Source organism: Diceros bicornis, chromosome 26, assembly GCF_020826845.1.
Source record: "Diceros bicornis minor isolate mBicDic1 chromosome 26, mDicBic1.mat.cur, whole genome shotgun sequence".
NCBI lineage: Eukaryota > Metazoa > Chordata > Mammalia > Perissodactyla > Rhinocerotidae > Diceros > Diceros bicornis.
This window is the reverse complement of record NC_080765.1, coordinates 6,529,070-6,552,909: the sequence shown is the minus strand read 5'-3', so window position 1 is coordinate 6,552,909 and position 23,840 is coordinate 6,529,070. Positions and strand designations below refer to the sequence as shown.

At 39.5% G+C, this 23,840-nt stretch overlaps 1 protein-coding gene across 1 annotated transcript in view; it reads left to right on the top strand.

Moving 5' to 3' along the window:
• The window catches only part of LOC131422200 (cytochrome P450 3A12-like), a 48,677-nt gene that overhangs the window by 10,591 nt on the left and 14,246 nt on the right, over positions 1–23,840 (top strand). Inside the window, exons 6-11 of the mRNA XM_058569208.1 lie at positions 28–116; positions 1,687–1,835; positions 5,422–5,549; positions 6,953–7,019; positions 10,226–10,386; positions 12,883–13,109. Of these exons, the coding sequence (XP_058425191.1) occupies positions 28–116; positions 1,687–1,835; positions 5,422–5,549; positions 6,953–7,019; positions 10,226–10,386; positions 12,883–13,109 (821 nt within the window). The remainder of the gene's footprint in view (positions 1–27; positions 117–1,686; positions 1,836–5,421; positions 5,550–6,952; positions 7,020–10,225; positions 10,387–12,882; positions 13,110–23,840) is intronic.

Below are 23,840 nucleotides of genomic sequence, written 5' to 3'. Positions count from 1 at the left end.
CTGGCTGGTGTTGTGTTTTGTGTCTAGATGTTCCCCATCATTGGCCAGTATGGAGACGTCTTGGTGAGGAACCTGAGGAAGGCAGCGGAGAAAGGCAAGCTCATCACTTTGATAGAGTAAGTAAAAGTGCACTTGCTAGTAGTCTGAACTCTGTCACAAGACCCTCCAGCGGCCAGACATGGAGCTGAAATTCCCACTGTTGAGTTACTCTAGTCACCAAACAGAAGTAGGTGTGTGGTATTACAACTCCAATGGGCCACCCAAGAAAAGGTGGCTTACCCAAAAAGGCAGGGATCCAGGAGGGACAGGGTCTTCTCACCTGTGTACATGAGCCAGGGTTATCCGCTTCATTGTCACATTGGATATTCTGGAAGACAAAAATACATAGTTTAGAAAAAAGAAACAGGGCCGGCCCTGTGGCTTAGTGGTTGAGTGCAAGCGCTCCGCTGCTGGCGGCCCCGGTTTGGACCCTGGGTGCGCACCGACGCGCCGCTTCTCCGGCCATGCTGGGGCCGCGTCCCACATGCACCAACTGGAGGGATGTGCAACTGTGACATCCAACTATCTACCGGGGCTTTGGAGGGAAAAAATAAATAAATAAAATTATATATTAAAAAAAAAGGAACAAATATAACTGTACGAAAGTTTTCTGTGTAGGGGTATGGAGTTGTGGGAGGGGAAGGCATTTGGTACCTATTGGTGAGCAGTGGGTGGGGCAGGAAAGTTACACCCTGGAACTTGGAACAAGTTAAACCCCTTCATGATTTTGCTGAGAATATCAACAAAATACTAAATATTAAATCTTACCACCACTTCTCCTCCCTTCAGTCTCAAAGAGAGAAGGCCCAGTACAGGCTACTGGTAGGGTGACCATACAATCTGTTGTCTAAAGTGGGATATTTTTAATAATGCAGGAAGAACAGGTGTTACTGGGATTGTCGTGGGGAAACTGGGGACATAAAATCAATTAGCTATGAGATCACCTAATTCAATGCTGGAGTGATTCATTACTATTTTCTAGCTAGGAACATTCTTAGTTTTTACATTTCATTGCAGTTCATACAGAAAGGAATCTGCCCTGAGGGCAACCTGAAATCCCTGGAGTAGAGGAGGAGTGGGTCTTTCAGAAGCCTTAGCATGGGTGTACAGATGGAAGGATGACATTCCTGGCAACTCAGAACAGGGTCCTCTTGTTCTGTAATGTGCTAAAGAGGAATTAGCTCTGAGTGTAGATACTGTGGTGAGGCAAGACCAGATCAATGTCATCTTTCTTGACTCCCCTAGAATGACTTAGCTATTCCACCCTCTGTCCTGCTGAAACACAGTGCTCATATAGGTACTATTGCCGATACTCAAAACTCACAATTGTAATTTTTCTGATTATGGGTCTCTATCCCTCTATGACTCAGCTCCTTTAGCTCAGAGGAGGGTGTAACATGCCTTAGTGTCCCCATCACCCCTAAAACAAGGCCAACTGTATCATTGGAACCTGATAAACCCCTCATGAGTGATAGTGATGGTAGTATAGACTCTTCAGATGATCCAGCAGAAGGTTCTGATGGTGTGTGGCTCTTTACTTGTCTTGCCTGGGCATATGAATTACATGCACTTCTTGCTGCATGCGTTGGATAAGGAGAGTAGAGAGGTGCTGATGTTAATTTTCCATGTCTTTCTTTTTCTACTCAGCATCTTTGGGGCCTACAGCATGGATGTGATTACTAGCACATCATTTGGAGTGAACATCGATTCCCTCAACAACCCACAAGATCCCTTTGTGGAAAATGCCAAGAAGCTCTTTAGATTTGATTTCTTCAAGCCGTTTTTTCTCTTATTAAGTATGTGGACTACTATTTTTCTTTTCCTTCATTTCTTCCTTCTTTCCCTCTCCCACCCTCCTTTCCTCCTTTTTTCCCCTTCCTTCTTTCTTTCCGTAACAGCTTTATTCATTTACAATTCACATACCACATATTTTACCCATTTAAAATGTACAATTCAATTGTTTGTACCTCCTAACTATCCATCTACAGATGAATGGATAAAGAGAATGTGTTATATATGTACAGTGGAATACTATTCAGCCGTAAAATGGATGGAAATCCTGCCATTGCAACAATATGGATGGACCTTGAGGGCATTATGCTAAGTGAAATAAGGTAGATGGAGAAAGACACATACTTGATGATCTCCCTTATATGTGGACAGGAAAACAAATAAAAGAACCAAACTCATAGAGAAAAGAAATCACATTTGTGGTTACCAGAGGCGTGGGTTGGAGTGGGGTAATTGGAGGAAGGTGGTCAAACGGTAGAAATTTTTGAGTATAAGATGAATAAGTACTGGGAATGTAATGTACAATATAATGTCTGTAGGTAACACTGCTGTATGGTATATTTGTAAGTTGCTAGAGAGTAGATTCTAATAGTTCTGTCATAAGGGAAATGTTTTCTTTTGTGACTATAAGAGGTGATGGATGTTAATGAAACTTATTGTGCTAATCTTTTCACAGTATATGTATGTCAAGTCATTATCCTGTCCTTCTGAAACTTATACAGTACTGTATGTCAAGTATAATTCAATAAACTGAGAAAAATGATTTTTATTACATTCAAATATATGTTCAACTATCACTGCAGTCAATCGTTAGAACTTTTTTGTCAACACAGATAGCCTGTACCTTTCAACCAACCCCGCCAGTCCCCTTAGTCCTAAGGAGTCACAAATTTAGTTTCCGTTTCTATAGATTTACCTAGCTTGGACACTTCATAGACATGGAATCATACAACACGTGGTCTTGTGTGTCTGGCTTTCTTTATTTGGCATAACATTTTCAAGGTTCATCCATGTTGTATCTTGTATCAGTACTTCATTACTTTTTACGGTCAAATAGTTCTTTAGGATTTTTTTATGTATAAGATCATGTTATCCGGCAATAGAGATAGTTCTACTTCTTCATTTCCTGTATGGAAACCTTTTATTTCTTTTTCTTGCCCAAGTCCCCTGGCTGGAACCTCTAGCACAATGCTGAATAGAAGTGGTGAGAGAGGCATCCTTGTCTTGCTCTTAATAGTAGAGGAGAGCATCCAGTCTTTCACTAAGTATGGTGTTAGCTATGTTTTTTTTTAGATGCCCTGTATCAGGTTGAGGAATTTCCCCTCTACTCTTAGTTGGCTGAAGGTTTTTACCACAAAAGGGTGCTGGATTTTGTGAAATGCTTTTTCTGCATCTATTGAGATGATCATGTTTTTTTTTTTTTTTAATTATTCTATTGATATGGTGTATTACACAACCTTGCATTCCTGGATTAAACGCCATTGTTTATGGTGTGTACTTCTTTTTATATGTTGCTGGATTCAGTTTGCTGGTATTTTGTTGAGGATTTGCAGTGATGTTCATAAAATATGTTGGTCTGTAGTTTTTTTATTTTTTTTCCTGTGATGTCTTTGTCTGGTTTTAGTATCAGGGTGATACTGTCCGTGTAGAATGAGTTTGGAAATGTTGCCTCCTCTCCTATTTTATGGAAGAGTTTGTGAAACATTGGTGTTAATTCTTTTTTAAATATTTGGTAGCATTCCCCATTAAACCATTTGGAGCGGAACTTTCCTTTGTGGGTAGAATCTTGATTACTAACCCAATCTTTTTACTTGTTATAAGTTTATTCACATTGTCTTTTCATTAATTGAGGTCACATTGGTTTATAACATTGTATAAATTTCAGGTGTACGTCCTTATATTTCAACTTATGAATAGACTGCATTGTTCTCACCACCAAAAGTCTAGTTGCCATCCGTCAGCATGCACACGTGCCCCTTTACCCCTTTTGCCTTCCCCCTGCCCCATTCCCCTCTGGTGACCACCACAGATTGTATTTCTTTTTGAGTCAGTTCCTGTAGTTCGAGTCTTTCTAGGAAATTGTCTATTTCATCTAAGTTATTGAAATTTTTGGCATACAATTGTTCATAGTATTCCTGTATAGTTCTTTTTTATTTTACTTCATTTTGTTTTATTTATTTATTTTTGCTGAGGAAGATTAGCCCTGAGCTAACATCTGTTGCCAATCTTCCTCTTTTTTTTTTTTGCATGAGGAAAATTAGCCCTGAGCTAACATCTGTGGTAATCTTCCTCCACCTTTTATGCAGTGCACTGCCACAGCGTGGGTGATGAGTGGTGCAGGTCCATGCCTGGGATCCAAACCCACAAACCCAGGCTGCTGAAGCAGAGTCCACTGAACTTAACCACCATGCTGCAGGGCCAGCCCCCCTCTTTTTATTTATTTTTTTTATGTCGGTAGTAACCTCCCCTCTTTCATTTCTGATGCTCGTAACTTGAATCTCTCCTTTTCTCTTGGTCAATCTAGCTAAAGATCTTTACAAAGAATCAGCTTTTGGTTTCATTGATTTTCTCTCTCTCTCTCTCTCTTTTTTTTTTTGTGAGGAAGATCAGCCCTGAGCTAGCATCTGCCAATCCTCCTCTTTTTGCTGAGGAAGACTGGCTCTGGGGAAACATCCATGCCCATCTTCCTCCAATTTATATGGGACGCCACCACAGCATGGCCTGATAAGCGGTGTGTTGATGCACGCCCGGGATCCGAACTAGAAAACCCCGGGCGGCGGCAGCAGGGTGCACGCACTTAACCACTTGCGCCACCGGGCCGGCCTCTCTCTCTTTTTTTTTTATCCTTTATTTCATTAGTTTCTGCTCATCTTTATTATTTCCTTCTGCTTTCTTTAGGTTTGTTTGCTCTTCTTTGTTCAGAATGTTAAGGTGTAAAGTTAGGTAATTGGTATGATATCTTTGCTCTTTTTAAATGTGCAAATTTGTAGCCATAAATTTCTCTTTGAGCACTGCTTTTGCTACATCCCATAAGTTTTGGATTATTGTGTCTTCATTTTTATTTTACCTCCAAGTAATTTCTATTGCCCATTTAATTTCTTCTTTGACCAATTTGTTATTTAGGAGTGTATTGTTTCATTGCCACATATTTGTGACTTTCCCAATTTTCTTTCTGCTATTGATTTCTGATTGCAGTTTATTGTAGTTAAAAGACATCATGTATTATTTCTATCCAGAGTGGTATTTCTTGAACTGCACAATTAATTAAAGTAGCATACTATGGTCTGGTTTATCCAAAGAGATTCTAGTCCAGTGCATAAAAGGCTAAGATGTCAAGAAATACAATCCTTTTCTTTGGTCACTCCAAAGATGCAGAGGGCCAGTGACCTCACTGCTGTAGCAATGGCCCCTATGTATGGACTTACCGTTGCTCAACCACTGGCTTGGAAGCCTGAGCAAAGGTGATAGAGGGAATGGCTCCTGGTTGAGAAGCCTGTTGCCTTTCATTCTTCTGACTGGTAGTGGAAATTATAATTTCTCAGGGTAAAATTTACATTTTCATTGTGCTTTCTTTTTTCTTTTTCCCTACAGCTCTCTTTCCATTTCTTAAGCCAGTTTTTGAAGTATTAAATATCTCTCTATTTCCAAAAAGTGTTACTGATTTTTTCACAAAATCTGTAAAAAGGATGAAAGAAAGTCGCCTCAAAGATAAGGAAAAGGTAAAATCTGGTGGTGGTTACATGTGGGTGTTGGCTTTTCATAATTTATTGAGCTGTATACATATTATTTGTGCATTTCACTATAATTATTTTTAGGATGTAGAGATCTCTAGGGTTTAGAGCAGGAGACTTCTAACATTTGGGGGAAAAGGAGGAGGTTGAAGTTGGGGAGGGAGATAAGAAAATGAGTCAGAGGGCAATGTATAAAATTAATAATAGGCATGACAATTACTATGTCACTGCATGAATATTTTTGAGGCAAAACTTTACCACTTCCATTGAATCAATTGTCAAAGGATAAACATTTCTATTTAAAAATTATTTTACTGGTATTATAATTTCCCCAGATCTTACAGAGTCAAGGAATCATTTCAATTCCAAGCCTCCTATTTTACACGTTCCCCAGTGGAAGCCCCAATTAGGTTATCTGTAGAGTATAGCCTGTGTTAAATTGGTGCCCTCTTATAGTCTGGAGTGGGCAAGAGTCTTCTCTGGCATTGAGGCTTCATGCTGGCTAACCCAGCTTTGCCTTCATGAGGTCTGGAGATGAGCACAAGGATGTCTGCCATCAGGGAGACAGGGCTGAGTACTCCCAGAAAGTCACTGAACATAGTGTAGAGTTCGGGAAGTGTGGGGCATTTGAAGATGTTCAGAGAAAAGCTGCTGATGAACTTGGCGTGTGTCAGCAGATTAATCAATGTGGCCATTCATTAAAAATTAAGACTGAAGAAAAAAAGGGATTGAAGTCAGGGACTTCTCCCTGAGCAAGCTGGCATAACAGGAGAGGGGGCAGGCAACACTTCGGCCAACAAGCTGTGATCAAAATCCAGAGAAGCTGAAGGTCAGAGAGAGAGAGAACCAAAAAACAGTTGGACACGATGGCTGGATTTCTCTTAGGGAAACATCTTGCTCTTCAAGATATGTAGCTGGGTGTTTCTGTTAGCTGATGACACAGGCAACACTAGTGAGACTTCTGGACTTAAAGGGGCCATAATCTCAGGAAAGAGGTTAAGTACTGCACTCTTCATTTATTTCTGACTTCACAAGTAAGTGTGTATTATTATTATTATTATTTTTAAATTTTTTGTTTATTGCAGTAACATTAGTTTATATCATTGTAAAAATTTCAGGTGTACATCATTGTACTTCTATTTCTGCATAGATTACATCATGTTCACCACCAAAATACTAATTACAACCCATCACCACACACATGTACCAAATTATCCCTTTCACCCTCCTCCCTCCCCCTTTCCCCTCTGGTAACCACCAATCCAATGCAAATCAAAACTACAATGAGATATCACCTCACGCCCATCAGAATGGCTATAATTAACAAGACAGGAAACAACATGTGTTGGAGAGTAAGTGTGTATTATTGAAGCGTGTCTCTCTCCTTCCAGCAGCGTGTGGATTTTCTTCAGCTGATGATTAACTCCCAGAATTCTAAAGAACTGGACACACATAAAGGTAACCAAGGAGTGTGTCAGAGGGCCACAGTGTGGAAGCTCAGAGGGAGAGGATGCTTCTGAAAACCTGCAGAAAGTTTTTCCAGACAGATGAGCGTTTTAAGCCAAATTGAAGAAAGACACATGTTCCTATCTAAATGGTAGCCAGAGGCACTTCCTAGAAAGCTACAGGCATAATTTTTTTCAAATCTTGAAGAGCAACCGTAAACAGGTATTTCATGCCCCAAAGTCAGTCAGTGGTCTGTGGATCACCTACATCAGAACCTCTGGGGAGCTTGTTTCCATGTCAGTTCTTAGGCCTCACCCAGACCCAGTGAATTTGTACCTCCACCTGGCAACTTGCATCAAGGCTTCATCACAGAAGGTACATTGCCCCGGTGTTGGTGACCTTAACTTGGAGAATTATTTAAAGTTCTGTTCACCAGATTAACCTACTGTAAAGTTTTATTTTTCCCGTGTATTAATATGTGACCTCAAGGGAAACCTTTAAGACTAGGTAAACATTCTGTACCTCTTCAAATTTCACCTACTAGTTTTATCATCCATTGCTGGTTTTAGATTGAAACCAATACTCTATGATCATTGCAAAATGATGACTTTCCGATTCTGTCATTTCTTCTAACATTTTTTAGTTGAAGCTGCATTTTAAGGAGAGATCTCCATCCTCTCTCATTTATTTATTTGTTTATATATTTATATCAGTATGATCTCATATATTACTAATTTCCTCTCTCATATTATTCTTTATTTCAATGCTCAAATTCTCTCAGTTTTCTCCACTCAAAGCCCATGCAAGTGGGCACCTGTGTCCTTTGAATTTTTTTCTTTCTTTTTTAATTTTATTTTTTCAATAGACTTATTTAGAGCAGCTTTAGATTCACAGCAATATTCAGTGGTACGGAGATTACCCATACCCTCCTTTCCCCAACTCTACACAGTCTCCTCCCCTACAGAAATCCCTACAAGAGTGGTACATTTGTCTCAATCAATGAGGCTCCCTTGGCACATTATCACCCCATGTCCATAGTTTACTTTAGGGTTCAATCCTGGTGTTGTACTTCCTATGGGTTGTGACAAATGTATAATGATATATATCCACCATTGTGGTATGCAGATTATCCTGCATCTTTTCACATGTTGTTTTCTGAGCACTTCCTTGCTTTCCGACAGAAGACATTCCAGGTTTCTCTTCTATTTCCCTTGACAAGCCCTGGAATCCACTCTTTCTCCAAGGAGCTCTGGTTCCTTTTAGTGAGAAATGGTATGCAGAAAACAAAATCTGGGACGTAGGAGTTCTCACTGCTACTGGGGTTTCTTGCTGCTAGATCATCTCAGTGGACAAAGCTGAAAACATCAAATATAATTTACACAGAACTGATAAACATAAATATTTCTATATCTACCCATAACCAGTGATATAAACATGCTCTGTATCTCTCTCTCTCTAAAAAAGGCTCTGATTTACAGTCTATATTCATGAATTGAATACTCCCACATGATTAATTTCAAGCTACCAATGGTTTGACAACCATCTCACAGAATTCCCGAATATATAACAATTGGCCCTTGAGAGCAGGGATGATCTGAATGTAGCACACCACTATAATTATATCTATATCTATATTATATATACTTCTATCTGTCTATCTATCTATCTATCTATCTATCTATATCTATCTATCTATCTATCTATCTATCTATCTATCTATCTATCTATCAACTGTATGGTACAGTACAACTTTCTGTGATGAAGGTAATATTCTGTATCTGCCCTGTTCAATACAGTAAGCACTAGACACATGTGGTTATTGAACACTTGACATGTGGCCAGTGACACTGAAAACCTGAATCTTCTAATGTATTTAAATTTAAGTAACTTAAATTTAAATTTAAGCATCCATATGTGGCTACCATATTGTACATCACAGCTCTAAACTTTAGGTATCAAGAGATTCCTGCTGACCAGGGGGAGCATTTGATATTTGAATTTACCCACAGCAGCGTAGCAGAAGTCATCATTGGGATGTAAGAACTCTGTAGACCTTTCTTACACTCATTTTGTAGTGTTTTAGCTGTGAATTCTGTGGTTGGAGCAGATACCAACCATGGTTATTTCAGTCCTCTAATTATCTAAAGGTCCTAATCTAGTCCCAAGCAAATCGATTAGAGTGTGACTATGCTTAGTTTCTTCCATGAGAAATTCAAAATGGAGGCCAACTTATAAACACAAGGGCTATTTGCTGACCATAAAGCAGGGCAAAGAAAGGCTGCATATGCTGAGATAGATGACATTCAGGCCATGATTGCTGTTACTCTCACTGGACCCTATTTTTCTACATTTCATGTTGGCCAAAGCTATTCTTTCTTCTACTATTTTAATGCCACTGATTAGACTAGGGTCAATAACCACTCTTGTAGCATTTTGTCTGTCTCTCTAGTTTCTCTACATATCTGAGATATTCCATTTGAAGACTTGTGCCCCAGGTCTTCCATTACCTGATGACTCTCAAGGTACAATCCATGCTTCTCAAACTAGGTTGTGTACAACAACCACCACACCTTGTGAATGTTCAGATTCTGATTTGATAGTTCTAGAGTGGGGGTTGAGTTTTGCATTTCAAATGAGGTCCCAGAAGCTGCTGATGCTGCTGGTTCATGGACCACACTTTGAGTTGCAAGATTTTATCTGTAGCTTATTATTTTTCTCTTAAATTCCCATAAACAGGTTAGGTGAAAGATCCTTTAATTTTCTCTACAGTTAAGCCTTAGTATTGCACACTCTCTTAAAAAAATTTAAGCTATATTTTAGCTAGAATAACTGAAGTTTTTCATGGGGGTGTGCTACTCTACATTACTTGTAGCTAAACTACTTTTAGGATTCTCCAAGGGACATAGTGAGCACTGTATATCTTAGACAGAAATTCTATCTCTTAAATTACCCAGCTGTGTTTGTGAGGATGATGGCATACCCAGGAGGAAATGTCCAAGAATAGTATAGACATCAAGAAAAACTGAATTAAGACAATTTTTGCCTTTTTCTGTTCTCTCAGATAGACATCAGAGTGCAAATCACTCTCAGTTTGACTCTGAACTGCTTTTCTACTTTTACCCTAGGGTTTGGGGAGTTTCATTTGGGTTTCTCATCCTCTAATCTGTGATGTGTTACATTGACCTGCTTTACCTAAAATGTCTTTCCTTTTCTCTTAGCTCTGTCTGATCTGGAGCTCGTGGCCCAATCTACTATCTTTATTTTTGCTGGATATGAGACCACTAGCAGTTCTCTTTCCTTCCTTATGTATCTTTTGGCCACTCACCCTGATGTCCAGCAGAAGCTGCAGGAGGAGATTGATGCAACTTTTCCCAATAAGGTGAGTGGCTGATACCTGGAGTGAGAGGGAGAAGGTGAAGTCTTAGCAAGAATGTCTCCTAACCACTTCCTATGAGAATTTCTAAAAAAGCATAAAATCAGTTCTTTCAACTACTTTATTTTAGATGGATGTACAGAGACCAAAACAAAGGGAAAAACCTAGGCCATGTATGCAACCCCGTAAATATGAGATCTTTGAAAAATGAGCTGGCCCTGATGTATCTGTTATCTTTTACCACAATATTGCCAGGTAAAAATCACAAAACCTCAGTGGCATCTAGCAATAAGCCTTTATTGCTCAAGAGTCTGGGTAGTTATCTCTGTTGATATTGGCTGGACTTGCTTTTGTCTGGCTATTGGCTGATCTAGGCTGAGCTGGCTGGGCTGACTCAGCTCCACACGTGTCTCATGCTCCAGAAAACCAGCACGGGTGTGCCCTTCTCAGGTTAACAGCAGAGGGCAAGAGCAAGAATCCCAGTCACATGGGTGCCTTTCAAAACTGTGCCTGCATCACACTTACCCAACATTCCATTTGTCTAAGGCAAGGGACATGGCCAAGCCCAGAGTCAGAATGGAAGGACACCACAAAGTTAGATGCCAAAGGGCATGGACATTGGAAGGGGTGAAGAATTTGAACCATTAGTGCAGTCTAATACCCATAGAAAACTTTGCAGACTAGGAGAGGCTGGTCACAGGGAAGAGCATAGGGTAGGAAATGGAAGACATGACCCTGAGACCTGACTGTGGTTTGTACAAATCTTATGACCTTTCTGAGTCTTAGATCCTTCAGATATAAGACAAGAAAACATTTTAGGGCCTACCCAAATTAGAGATTACCTTTTTTTCTGGTGAAGCCCATATTGGAATTCCTTTGTTTGCAAGATGATATAAAGGTCAGTTTGAGGCAGAGACTAGCTAAACATTGTGTTCTCCCTTTTTCATAATAATAATTACAAGGACAATAACAACATGAGGAGCTAACATTTGCTTATTACTAGATATGTCTCTTCTAAATGCTTTCTATTTATAAATGAATTAATCTTCATAAAATTCTGTATTAGTCAAGATAGGCTAGGCTTACCCTCAGTAACAGATTATCCCTCAAGTTTCAGTGGCTTTACATAGCAAAGGTTTACTTCTAATTGACATTTAATGTCCAACTGGATGTAGTGGAGGATGAGAGTGGGAGTCTCTGCTCCACATAGTTACTAGGGATACAGGCTGTGAGGCTCCATCTTCTTGTAGCTGATTGTCTGGAACAGAAGGCCTTCCTGTTGCTGGGAAATAAAGAGCTAGAGTGTTGCTCACTGGTTTTTAAATGTGTTGTCCCATATGACATATATCACCTCAGCTCACAGACCATTGCCAAAGCTGATTTCCCCTAAGTTCATGGGGCTGAGAAATGTGTGGCATTACATGGATATTGGGTAAGCAGTGAATGTCTCTGTCAAACAGCCCTGTGAAGTATAAACTCTAAATATCTCCATGGAACATACAGAGAGAGAAAATACTTTTATACACTAGTCATATAACTTTCGGTGAAGAAGCCAACCTACGATCCAGAGTGTCTGGCTCCAGACCAACTCTTAACCTCTACAACATTGCGTCTTCAAAATAATACCAGGTGATAACCACACATTGTCCACACAGTTTTCAGATCTCTTCCAAAACAGGATTTCTTTGTGATAACCACACATTGTCCACACAGTTTTCAGATCTCCTCCAAAACAGGATTTCTTTGTGATGAGAAGAGACCTGGCCTCTGTGGCTGGTGTGGCTTGTTTAGATCTTCAGAGCTTACAGTCAAATCCTGAAGCAGCCACTAGGAGACATCAAGCAACAGGGAGTGGGGTTCCGATCCTCTTTATAACTTTCCCTAGCAGTAAAATTGAAAATGCCAAAGTAGCATCCAATTTTATCTTTCTTTTTTCCTATTTGGCTTATAAAAGAAGTAGTTTCTCCCCAAGTTATTTGTAATTTTTTTTTGATAATACAGTGTTTCTCTCCAAATTACATATATATATACACTAAAGAGTTATCAAGTAGGATTTTCCAACTCAAAAACATTATGTTGAATAGGGGATTTGCTCTTTTATACATTTTCTTTCTTTGTTACTGATATGGGGCCTCTCTTTTGAGAGGAAACAGTGACTTTGGTATATTTAACTTAAGAGTAAGAGTCATAGTCTATTCGTCACATTTGTTCACATGAGAAAGAAAAACCACTACATGGTAATGTGAGGGATATCAGACCATGCTTAGGGGATTGTCCCAATAGTCTCTTATAGTCCTGGGAGACCATGTTACTCCATGGATCTCAATGGGCCATTGAGCGGGTCAAAGGACATAATAGATTTGAAAATGTCTATAAATGCTAATCACCTTTATCAAAATAATTTATTCTTTCATACGCCTAACATTTCAACAGTACTGCAGAGAATGAGTGAAAAGTTGATCCCAAATCTCAATTTATCAAAACCTGTTTCTTTCTTCCCAGGCACCTCCCACCTACGATGCCCTGGTACAGATGGAGTATCTTGACATGGTGTTGAATGAATCTCTCAGATTATTCCCAATCGTTAGTAGACTTCAGAGGGTCTGTAAGAAAGATGTGGAAATCAATGGAGTGTTTATTCCCAAAGGGACAGTGGTGATCGTGCCAACCTTTACTCTACACCGAGCCTCGGAGTTTTGGCCAGAGCCTGAGGAGTTCCGTCCTGAAAGGTACAGGGCCCCTGGCAAAGAGAATCCACCCTGATAATGGCAGATTAGAGCATATTTTGACATCTCTTAATATAGATGACAAATGTGTGATTATACAACCATTTATTTGTACATCTTTTTATCGTTGGCAGTTTTCTTTTCTTATTACAAGAGTAGTCAGGGGCCACCCCAGTAGCGCAAGCAGTTAAGTGTGCGCTCTCCGCTTCGGCGGCCTGAGGTTCGCACGGTTCCAATCCCAGGCGTGCACCAACACACTGTTTGTCAACTCATTCTGTGGCGGCATCCCATATAAATTGGAGGAAGATGGGCACGGATGTTAGCTCAGGGCCAAGCTTCCTCAGAAAAAAGAGGAGGATTGGCAGCAGATGTTAGCTCAGGGCTGAACTTCCTCACAAGAAAAAAAAAAATGAAAAGAGTAGTCATTGTTGTTTTCAAAATTTTAGAAACTGTAGACTGGAAAAAGGAAAATTATAGCTGTCCACGTTGTGAATAACTTAAGATAGGCCTCATTAACAATGTGATATATATCCTTTTGAACATTTTTCTATGCGTATTTAGATTTTAAAAAATTAGAATGAGTCCAGCCCCATGGTGGAGCAGTGAAGTTTGGCGCACTCTTCATTGGCAGCCTTTGTTCATGGATTCACATACCCCAATCGAATCTAGACCACTCACCAGCCATGCTGTGGTAGGAACCCACATATACAGTGGAGGAAGATTGGCACAGATGATAGCTTAGGGCTAATCTTCCTCAGAAAAAAAGAAAATATTAGAATGGTATTATATTTTATTTGATTTTGAACTGCTTACTTTATTTCCCAGTCAACTACAAAAAAATCCTGTTACTATATCTATATATGCATATATATACACTCAGATATTTATGTATATATAAATAGTATATATATTTCTGTGTCATTGCATGCATTTGACATAATTTATTGAACAACTATCTGATTTTAAGAATATAGGCTCATTTTTCCTTTATGTTTTCTATGCTGTTCCCTTCAGCTCCCTAATTTACGACCAACATCCCCACATGCTGTGTTTTCAAACATTGCTGCTGTTTCCTCTAGCATTTTTGTGAGAGGGAGGCAACTACCTGAGAGGTCCTCATCCTGGTGGTTTAAGCAGCCTCATTGAGGACGGAGGTGACCACAGGTCCACAGTGCTGTCTGTGGCTGCAGTCCTGTCCCAGCTCCCATCCACTCTCAGTATTGTGTGACCCTTCCAAAGGGAATTCCTCTGCTGTCTAGACTCTGAGACATCCTCCTTGGAGGGGTCTTGAGCATGCTCTTCTGGGAACTCAGAGCCAAGGTCTGACTTTGGGCACAGCTTGAAGTCTGGAAAGAGTTGATGCTTTTGCATTTATTGTATCGGTGAGCACAATTAGGAATGAATTTTTAGGACACTAGTTGGGATCTAGACTTTTATAAGCTCCTGACTATAAACTCCCTGATGGCAGGGACCTTAACTTGTTGGCATAGCGTCATTAATGCTGATATAACGTCTAAACACGTGCTTGTTGAAAGAATAAGTAAGAGTAGACTGAGTGCTCTATTTCTGGACCAGAGGATCTCTGTGGTTCCTCCAAGCTCAGCAGTTCCCCTCCTGTAGTTTGACAAGCATAAAACCAGAGAGCACTTGCTGTACTTCTCTTTTATTCATTCAGTCATCAAACAGAGACTAAGTGCCCACTGTGTGTCAGGGACTGGACAAGGCAGTGAGAAATCCAAATGTTAAAAAATGCCTATTATGAAGAATTATTGATATATACACAGTATATGTGTTTTGACTTATATACAAGAGTATTCTATAGACACTAATCTATGGAATAGTTTTAATGTATCTATATGTGTCCACCACCTGTCCAATAACCATCAGCCCATGTCAGCAGCATCATCCTCACACCTCTGCTACCCTTCTCCTGATTCACATATATTTAAGGCACATCATGTATAACTATTCCAGAATGTCCTTCAAACTATAAGGACTCTTTAAAAGTACATAACCACAATGCCATTACCACTTCCTCTAAATCCACAATTTTTCTTCATGTAATCACATATTGAGGAATCAAATTGAATAAAGCATAGGTGTAAACTTCAAGGAATTTTTAGCTGGTGAAACAGAAAGAGAAGGAAATCAGTGATTATGCTATGTAGAGTAGCATTATATGCCCATGTAAATCATTTGATGTAAGCTATTCCATGGCGGGGGTGGGGGGGGTGACGGGGGTATGGGGGGGGTGACAGGGGCGGGGGGGAGGTGGGGAGAGAGAGAGGGAAGAGAAGGGAAAATAACAATTTAAATAATGGGAAGCATTTCTCTTTTTTCAATAATGGCTTATACCTTTCAGAGTATAGATGTTTCACCTCCCTGATTAAATTTATTCCTAGGTATTTTATTCTTTTTGTTGCAACTATAAATGGGATTGTATTCTTAATTTTCCTTTCTGCTAGTTGTTGTGTCAGGGGAGGGAAGAAGGGGCACAACGTTTGGATTGACTTATGGAATGGATTTTTTTGGCTCAATAAGACACCAATATGCTGGTTTTAGTGAGAAATAGTGCATATATTTATTAGGAAGGCAATAGGCTATATATATATATAGGTACACTACAGCATAAGCATAAGCAAATAATAATTTAATAATAATTGCAAGAAATAGAGGAGAGAGAGAGAGAGAGACATCAGATTGGCACTCACAATATTCACACCCCTATGTCGGGGAGAGTCTCTTTGACTGACATGGCTAGGCGGGAGTGCCTATCAAAAGAGGAAAAACTTCATGACCGAGAGAGGAAAACATCAGATCGATGGAAAACGAGAAACACCAGATGCCCGAGAGAGAGAACATCAGATTGGGTACTTATAACATTCACGTCCTGACGTCGGGGAGAGTCCCTTTAAAGGACACGGCTAGGCGGGAGTGCCGATTGAAAGAGGTCCTGGGCAAGGCATACCCCCCACAGGCGAGACTCGCGCCCAAGCAGAATTGTGAGTTGCTTTTATGTATGTTTTTACTTAGAGACCATCTCTGTGGGAACATTTTTTTTGTTTGTTTTTGCTGTTATCGTGTGTGTATGTGCACTGTAACTCCCGCTAGTTATCTTGGACTGACACAGATGGCCTGTCTGTGCCTGTCCTTGACATCCCAGGAGTTTTATAACCTAAATAATTGCAACTAGTATTGTGGGAGAAGGGCCGGTTCCCACTATAAACAGCTGCTCTCCATTCTTTTAGTGCGACTGGTTTCCCAGGGGTCACCAAGCGGACAAACAAGGCAATACTTAAGTCATCTCGGCCGCGGCTGCTCGGTTATCCATAAGAAACCAGCCGCACAGACAGTGAACTTTGTACACAGCTACACATAGAACATCCCATGATTACAATGCCAGTGCATAGAACAAATAGAAAGCAATCACGAAAAGTAGATCCCATATGCCAAGGCAACCAATGAAACAATCCTTTGGAATAAGAAATGTTATCAATTTGGTTTTGTAAGTCATTGATTGCAGAATCTAAAGGAGAATTTTCATCAGTAACATTAAAACAACACATTTCTGGCATCTGAATACATGACAATTTATGTAATAGGAAAAGGTAATCTAGAGTTGCTCGTTGAATTAATGCTTCTCTTCGTAACTCTTGTAATTTTTTAGAAATAGTAAATAAAGCTCTAACAGTGTCATTCATAACATGAGTGAGTAAACAGGACAGATGTTTAATTTGTTTGTAATTATTTACAATTAATCCTGGATCGGGTAACAACAGGATAGCTAATATTGCCACTGTGGATATTGGTAGTAAGTTGACATGCAGATCACAATCTGGAGCTAAAGTTCTCTTATGTTGAACTCCTTCTTTAGGATATCTAGCGAGCAGGGGTATTATTACTCCTACTCCACAAGCCATTGAAGTATCTTTTGGAACATATGAATAGGCTTGATTACCGCATAGCCAAAATAGTCCTGTAGGAAGAGTTACAGTTGTGGCGCAACGGGTTACAGTATGACTACAATAGGTAGAGATATAAGTGCAATTAAGGCAATAACAGGTGGTACTGGTAGTACCGGAAATAGGAATTGAGGGTAGGGGGAATGAAGTACTGGCGTTAACAGATGAAGTAAAAGTATAGGTATGGGGTAGACCTAATCCTAGCAAGTTAGCTTGGAGTAAATTGGAAGGATCATCACTATTGCGCAAGCAGAAAGAAGTAACATTAAGAATATTGTTAGCCAAATGAAGCCAAATATTAGAGTTACCTAGAGTGCTGGTGGCATTTGGTAAAATGCTGACAAAAGCAGTACTGTTCATATACAGCGAGTCAGGTTTCCCTTTTTTTTTTTTTTTTCTTAATACATGAATAAAATCCTCCACTTCGTAAAGTGGAAGCAAGCAAAAGGATGGAATAATTTGTATTTTGTCTGTGTGACTGGTCAGAAATGTCATGATATGATGAGGTGGAAATCAGCTTTTGTGACCAAATAGTCTGTCCATTTAATGTCCAAGTTACAGGTCCAACCAGCGTGAAGAAGTCCGTCCAGCACTGCAACAGCAGTGGTTATCCAACTGTGACGTTTAATGGCATAGCAGTCCAAAGAAAACAGGAGGTGCTTATTGTGGCAGCAATCAGAAAGCTGATTAACAGTACCTATTCATGTAAAGAAACAGTGCTTTTAGGAACATGATATTGATTATTGTCTTTGGGGTACATAACAATCAGGGTGGTTGTGGTTCCTTGTGCTATTACTTCGGCCACTCGGGGAGTGGTATGTGGAGGGTGTGTAACCCAAACTTTGGCTCCAGGTTTCCAACAATCTGTTGAGTTGAAGCTTTGTAGTTCTCTTTTGGATAAAATTGAGGGAGGGCTCCCCCTTTCTATTTGTGGTGTTATTATGGGAAGGATAAGTAGTTGTCCAATTTTGTCTCCCTCTTGTAATGTAATTTTAGCATCATTGGTATTATATAAAATAAATTTTAATTTACCTTGAAAGTCAGGGTCAATAACTTCTCCTAATACATTTATACCTTTAATGGCTAGTCCAGACCTTTGTTGTAATAATCTAGAGGTCTTATTTGGGAACTGTATTTTAATACCAGTAGAGACTACCTTTCATCCTTTTGGGGGCAAGGACGTAGAGACAACAGCAGTTAAGTCTATTCCAGCTGCCCCCATAGTTGCTTGACAAGGTGCTTTTCCTTTGTTATTAATGGGCCAGTATTTTAGAGTGGCCAAATCTCTAGATACAGTGTTTACATGAATGGATGTTGAAGGCAATAACCTAGTCAAAGGAGTGTCATTAGGTCCTATGGGCCTATTGTTTAAAACATGCAAAGCAGCATTTAAATGTGCATACCAGTTTTGTAAAGAATTTTTACCCAATTTGCATAGCTGTTGTTTTAACAATCCATTCATTCTTTCAGACTAGCAGCTTGGGGGTAGTAAGGAATATGGTATTTCCATTCAATATAATTTTTTTTGGCATAGGTACATACCAACTTACCTGTAAAGTGGGAACCATTGTCACGTTGTATTTGTTGAGGAGTGTCATAATATTGCCGAATTGAATCTAATACTTTTATTGTATCTTGTTGTGTAGCTGCTCATGTAGGAACCGCAACAAGGTATCTTGAGAATGTATCCACAGCTGTACAAATACATATGTAACCCTGGGAACGTGGGAGAGGTCCCACATAGTCTATTTGCCATATTTGTGCAGGTGAGATTTCTCACTTAACTTGTCCTGTATAAGGGTGGAGAATCTCCCTCTTATTTAATTGTTCACAAATCGTGCACTGTTGGATGGCAGATGCAATCTCATCATGTGTGACAAGGATTCCCCTTTGTAACGCCCACATGTATGTAGCTTGTTCTCCCAAATATCCACTCCTTTCATGGACCCATTGTGCCACTGAATTAGTCTCGGTGGAGTAAATCTGTACTAGTTGATCCACTGTTGTGTTATATTTTCATTCTGTTGAAATCAAAGGACTATGAGCATCAACATGAAATACTGAAATAGCAGTTGATTTACTCCATTCCCAAATATCTTCCCATAATGGTGGACCCAATATTTGTTTGTCTTCAATTTTTCATCCCTGTCGTTTCCATTGTGTCATCCATGTTGTCAATTCCTGTGCTACCGCCCATGAATCAGTATAGATGAAGCATTGTTGCCCCTGTTCCTGTTGTATTGCCTGATATACTGCATAAAGTTTAGCATATTGGCTATTCATATTATCCCTGGTAGTAACAATTGTCTGTTGAGTGGATGGATTATAAGCTACTGCCTTCCATTTTTTCAGTCCCCCTACAACTTTAGCAGAACCATCAGTAAACCAAGCATGTTGTTTTTGCTCCTCTGTGAGAGAATCATATGGGTCTCCCCATTTTACGGGGGATTCTTCATGCTGCCCTGTGGGAGAATGAGTCTCCATGTCATAAGTAGAAACTTGTTTACGTAATAGTGATATTCCCTTAGGTCCGGTTTTGCCCTATCTTGGATATACCATTTCCATTTAATTATATTAGCCTCCTGAGTATGACCAATTTTATGTGTAATGGGGTTACTTTGGATCCACTGCATTATAGGGATTTGAGGTTTTAATATGACTTTATGGTTTAAGGTTAATCCTTCTGAATCTAAGGCCCAATAACAAGCCAATAGCTGTTTCTCAAAGGATGTGTAATGTTTACTAGCGTCTGAAAGTTGATGGCTTCAGAAACCTAACGGAAAGCATTTGGCTCCGTGATTTTGTCAGAAACTCCAGTTAGCATAGCAATCAGTAACATCTACCTTAATTTCAATAGGTCCTTCCTGTATAGACCATAAATCTAATGCAGTCTGTATTGCTTGTTTAGCAGTTTTAAAAGCCTCCTCCTAGGAGAGGCCCCACTCAAAATCATATTTTTTCCTGGTTACTTTATATAGGGGAGCTAATAAATGGCTAAGATGAGTTATATGAGCCCGCCAAAATCCAAATAATCTGATTAACTTGTGGGCTTCTTTTTTATTACATGGGGCCGCAAAATCAAGTATTTTTTGACGTACCTTAGGTAAAATTATTTGTTTACCAGCATTCCACAGTATTCCTAAAAACTTTACCATTGTGCTGAGTCCTTGTACTTTTGCTGGATTAGTTCTCCAGCCTTCTGTAGTTAAAAGCTCTATTAATTTAGTTAATTGCTCTTGTGTTGTCTCTTCTGATGTTCCTTGTATCATTATATCATCTATATAATGTGTCAACTGCATTGCTGGTGGTAATTTAAACCGAGAAAGAGTTTCAGCCACCTGCCTATGACAGATGGTCAGACTATGTATATATCCTTGGGTGAGTCTAGCAAATGTATATTGTTGGCCCATCAATGTAAGGGCAAATTGCTCTTGGGCTTCCTCAGGAATTGGTATGGTAAAGAAAGCATTGGCTAGGTCCACTATTGCATACCAAGTGCCAGGGTGACGTTGAATGGACTCTATAAGGGACACTAAATCAGGGATAGCAGCCTGTATCGGGGGAGTAACTTGGTTTAATTCCCGGTAATCTACTGCCATTCGCTGGGTATCATCTCCTTTTTTTATTGGCCAAATTGGATTATTCCAAGCTGTTGTAACACGTTTTAATACTCCTACAGCTAAATAGTCTGTAATGGTGTCAGTAAACTCTTGTTGTCCTCCTGGGATTCTATACTGCTTTTTATTAATTAGCTGAGTAGCAATGGGTATTGGCACAGTGTATGGCAATTTGCCCACAATGACTGCATGTATGTGGAAGGAAACAGCTCTTATTGCGAATTGATATCTCCCATCAGCAAGATTTAAGGGGAGCCCCTTAAGAATGTCAATCTCTATTATATACTCTGGTATTGGAACAATCATTACCAAATGTATTTGTTTTGGTAATTGGCTTATTTGCATCATAATATTAGCAGCTGTGGCTCGAATTTCCTTTCTTCCCAATCCAGTAATCATAATTAGTGCTCCCTTAAACTTTGTAGAGTTTCCATTAATGAGACTGGCCTCCGCCCCCGTATCTTCTAGAGCTTGTACCGCAGTAATTGAACCATTTTTTCAATATATTATTAGTGGGACGTGGGGGCATGCACCCCGCCGAATAGTGGCAGCCATCTCAAGCAGCAAGGGGGCTTGGCCTGTTTCTCAGTCCAAAGTCCTGCAAGTAATGGATCTGCTGTGGGAGGTGTACTGGGATTGACAGGGGTACATAGTTTCTTTAGCGGGGGAGGCCCCTCTTCCTTGCTGACCCTCTTTACATTTAGCCCCCTTTTTTTTGGTATAGTTTCCATGGATCTCTTGTGTCTGCCCCATCTATTTGATCTTTTGGAATTCCTGCCTGTAGCAGGGCCATGAACATGTCTTTCCATGACATTCGATCTTTTGTTTCCATTTTATTGGAAGGAGGCTTGTTAGCCTCCTAGTCCCTCCAATATCCTAATTGCATAATTTTATCTATAATCCCCAGAATAGGATTCTCAGTTTCATTCATTAATAGAGTCATAATAACTTGTTTATATGTGGGGGGAGCAGTTTTTTTTTTAATTTTTTGTTTATTGCAGTAACATTGGTTTATGACATTGTAAAAATTTCAAGTGTACATCATTGTACTTCTATTTCTGCATAGATTACATCATGTTCACCACCAAAATACTAATTACAACCCATCACCACACACATGTACCGAATTATCCCTTTCACCCTCCTCCCTCCCCCCTTCCCCTCTGGTAACCACCAATCCAATCTCTGTCCCTGTGTGTTTGTTTATTGTTGTTATTATCTACTACTTAATGAAGGAAATCATACGGTATTTGACCTTCTCCCTCTGACTTATTTCACTTTGCATTATACCCTCAATGTCCATCCATGTTGTCACAAATGGCTGGATTTCATCGCTTCTTATGGCTGAGTAGTATTCCATTGTGTATATATACCACAGCTTCTTTATCCATTCATCCCTTGATGGGCACTTAGGTTGCTTCCAAGTCTTGGCTATTGTGAATAACGCTGCAATGAACACAGGGGTGCATGTACCTTTACAAATTGGTGTTTTCAAGTTCTTTGGATAAATACCCAACAGTGGAATAGCTGGATCATATGGTAGTTCTATCCTTGATTTTTTGAGGAATCTCCATACTGTTTTCCGTAGTGGCTGTACCAGTTTGCACTCCCACCAGCAGTGTATGAGAGTTCCCTTCTCTCCACATCCTCTCCAACACATGTTGGTTCCTGTCTTGTTAATTATAGCCATTCTGACGGGCGTGAGGTGATATCTCATTGTAGTTTTGATTTGCATTTCCCTGATAGTTAGTGATTTTGAACATCTTTTCATGTGTCTGTTGGCCATCTGTAAATCTTCTTTGGAGAAATGTCTGTTCAGGTCTTTTGCCCATTTTTTAATTGGGTTGGTAGTTTTTTTGTTGTTGAGATGCATGAGTTCTTTATATATTTTGGAGATTAAGCCCTTATCAGAAGTATGGTTTGCAAATATCTTCTCCCAATTGTTAGGTTGTCTTTTCGTTTTGTTGATGGTTTCCTTTGCTGTGCAGAAGCTTTTTAGTTTGATGTAGTCCCATTTGTTTATTTTTTCTACTGTTTCTCTTGCCCAGTCAGACGTGGTGTTTGAAAAGATGTTGCTAAGACCGATGTCGAAGAGCGTACTGCCTATGTTTTCTTCTAGAAGTTTCACAGTTTCAGGTATTACATTCAAGTCTTTAATCCATTTGGAGTTAATTTTTGTGTATGGTGTAAGGTAAGGGTCTACTTTCATTTTTTTGCATATGGCTATCCAGTTTTCCCAACACCATTTGTTGAAGAGACTTTCTTTTCCCCATTGTATGTTCTTGGCTCCTTTGTCAAAGATTAGCTGTCCATAGATATGTGGGTTTATTTCTGGGATTTCGATTCTATTCCATTGATCTGTGTGTCTGTTTTTGTGCCAGTACCATGCTGTTTTGGTTACTATAGCTTTGTAGTATATTTTGAAATCAGGGAGTGTGATACCTCCAGCTTTGTTCTTTTTTCTCAGGATTCCTTAGCTATTCGGGGTCTTTTGTTGTTCCATATAAATTTTAGGATTCTTTGTTCTATTTCTGTGAAAAATGTTGTTGGAACTTTGATAGGGATTGCATTGAATCTATAGATTGCTTTAGGAAGTATGGACATCTTAACTATGTTAATTCTTCCAATCCAAGAGCACGGAATATCTTTCCATTTCTTTGTGTCTTCTTCAATTTCTTTCAGAAATGTTTTATAGTTTTCAGTGTAAAGATCTTTCACTTCTTTGGTTAAGTTTATTCCTAGGTAATTTATTCTTTTTGTTGCAATTGTAAGTGGGATGGTATTCTTAATTTCTCTTTCTGCTACTTCGTTGTTAGTGTACAGAAATGCAACGGATTTTTGTATGTTGATTTTGTATCCTGCAACTTTACCATATTCGTTTATTAATTCTAAAAGTTTTCTGGTGGATTCTTTAGGGTTTTCTATATATAAAATCATGTCATCTGCAAATAGTGACAGTTTCACTTCTTCCTTTCCAATTTGGATCCCTTTTATTTCTTTCTCTTGCCTGATTGCTCTGGCTAGGACTTCCAGTACTATGTTGAATAGGAGTGGTGACAGTGGGCATCCTTGTCTGGTTCCTGTTCTTAGAGGGATGGCTTTCAGTTTTTCACCATTGAGGATGAAATTAGCTGTGGGTTTCTCATATAAGGTCT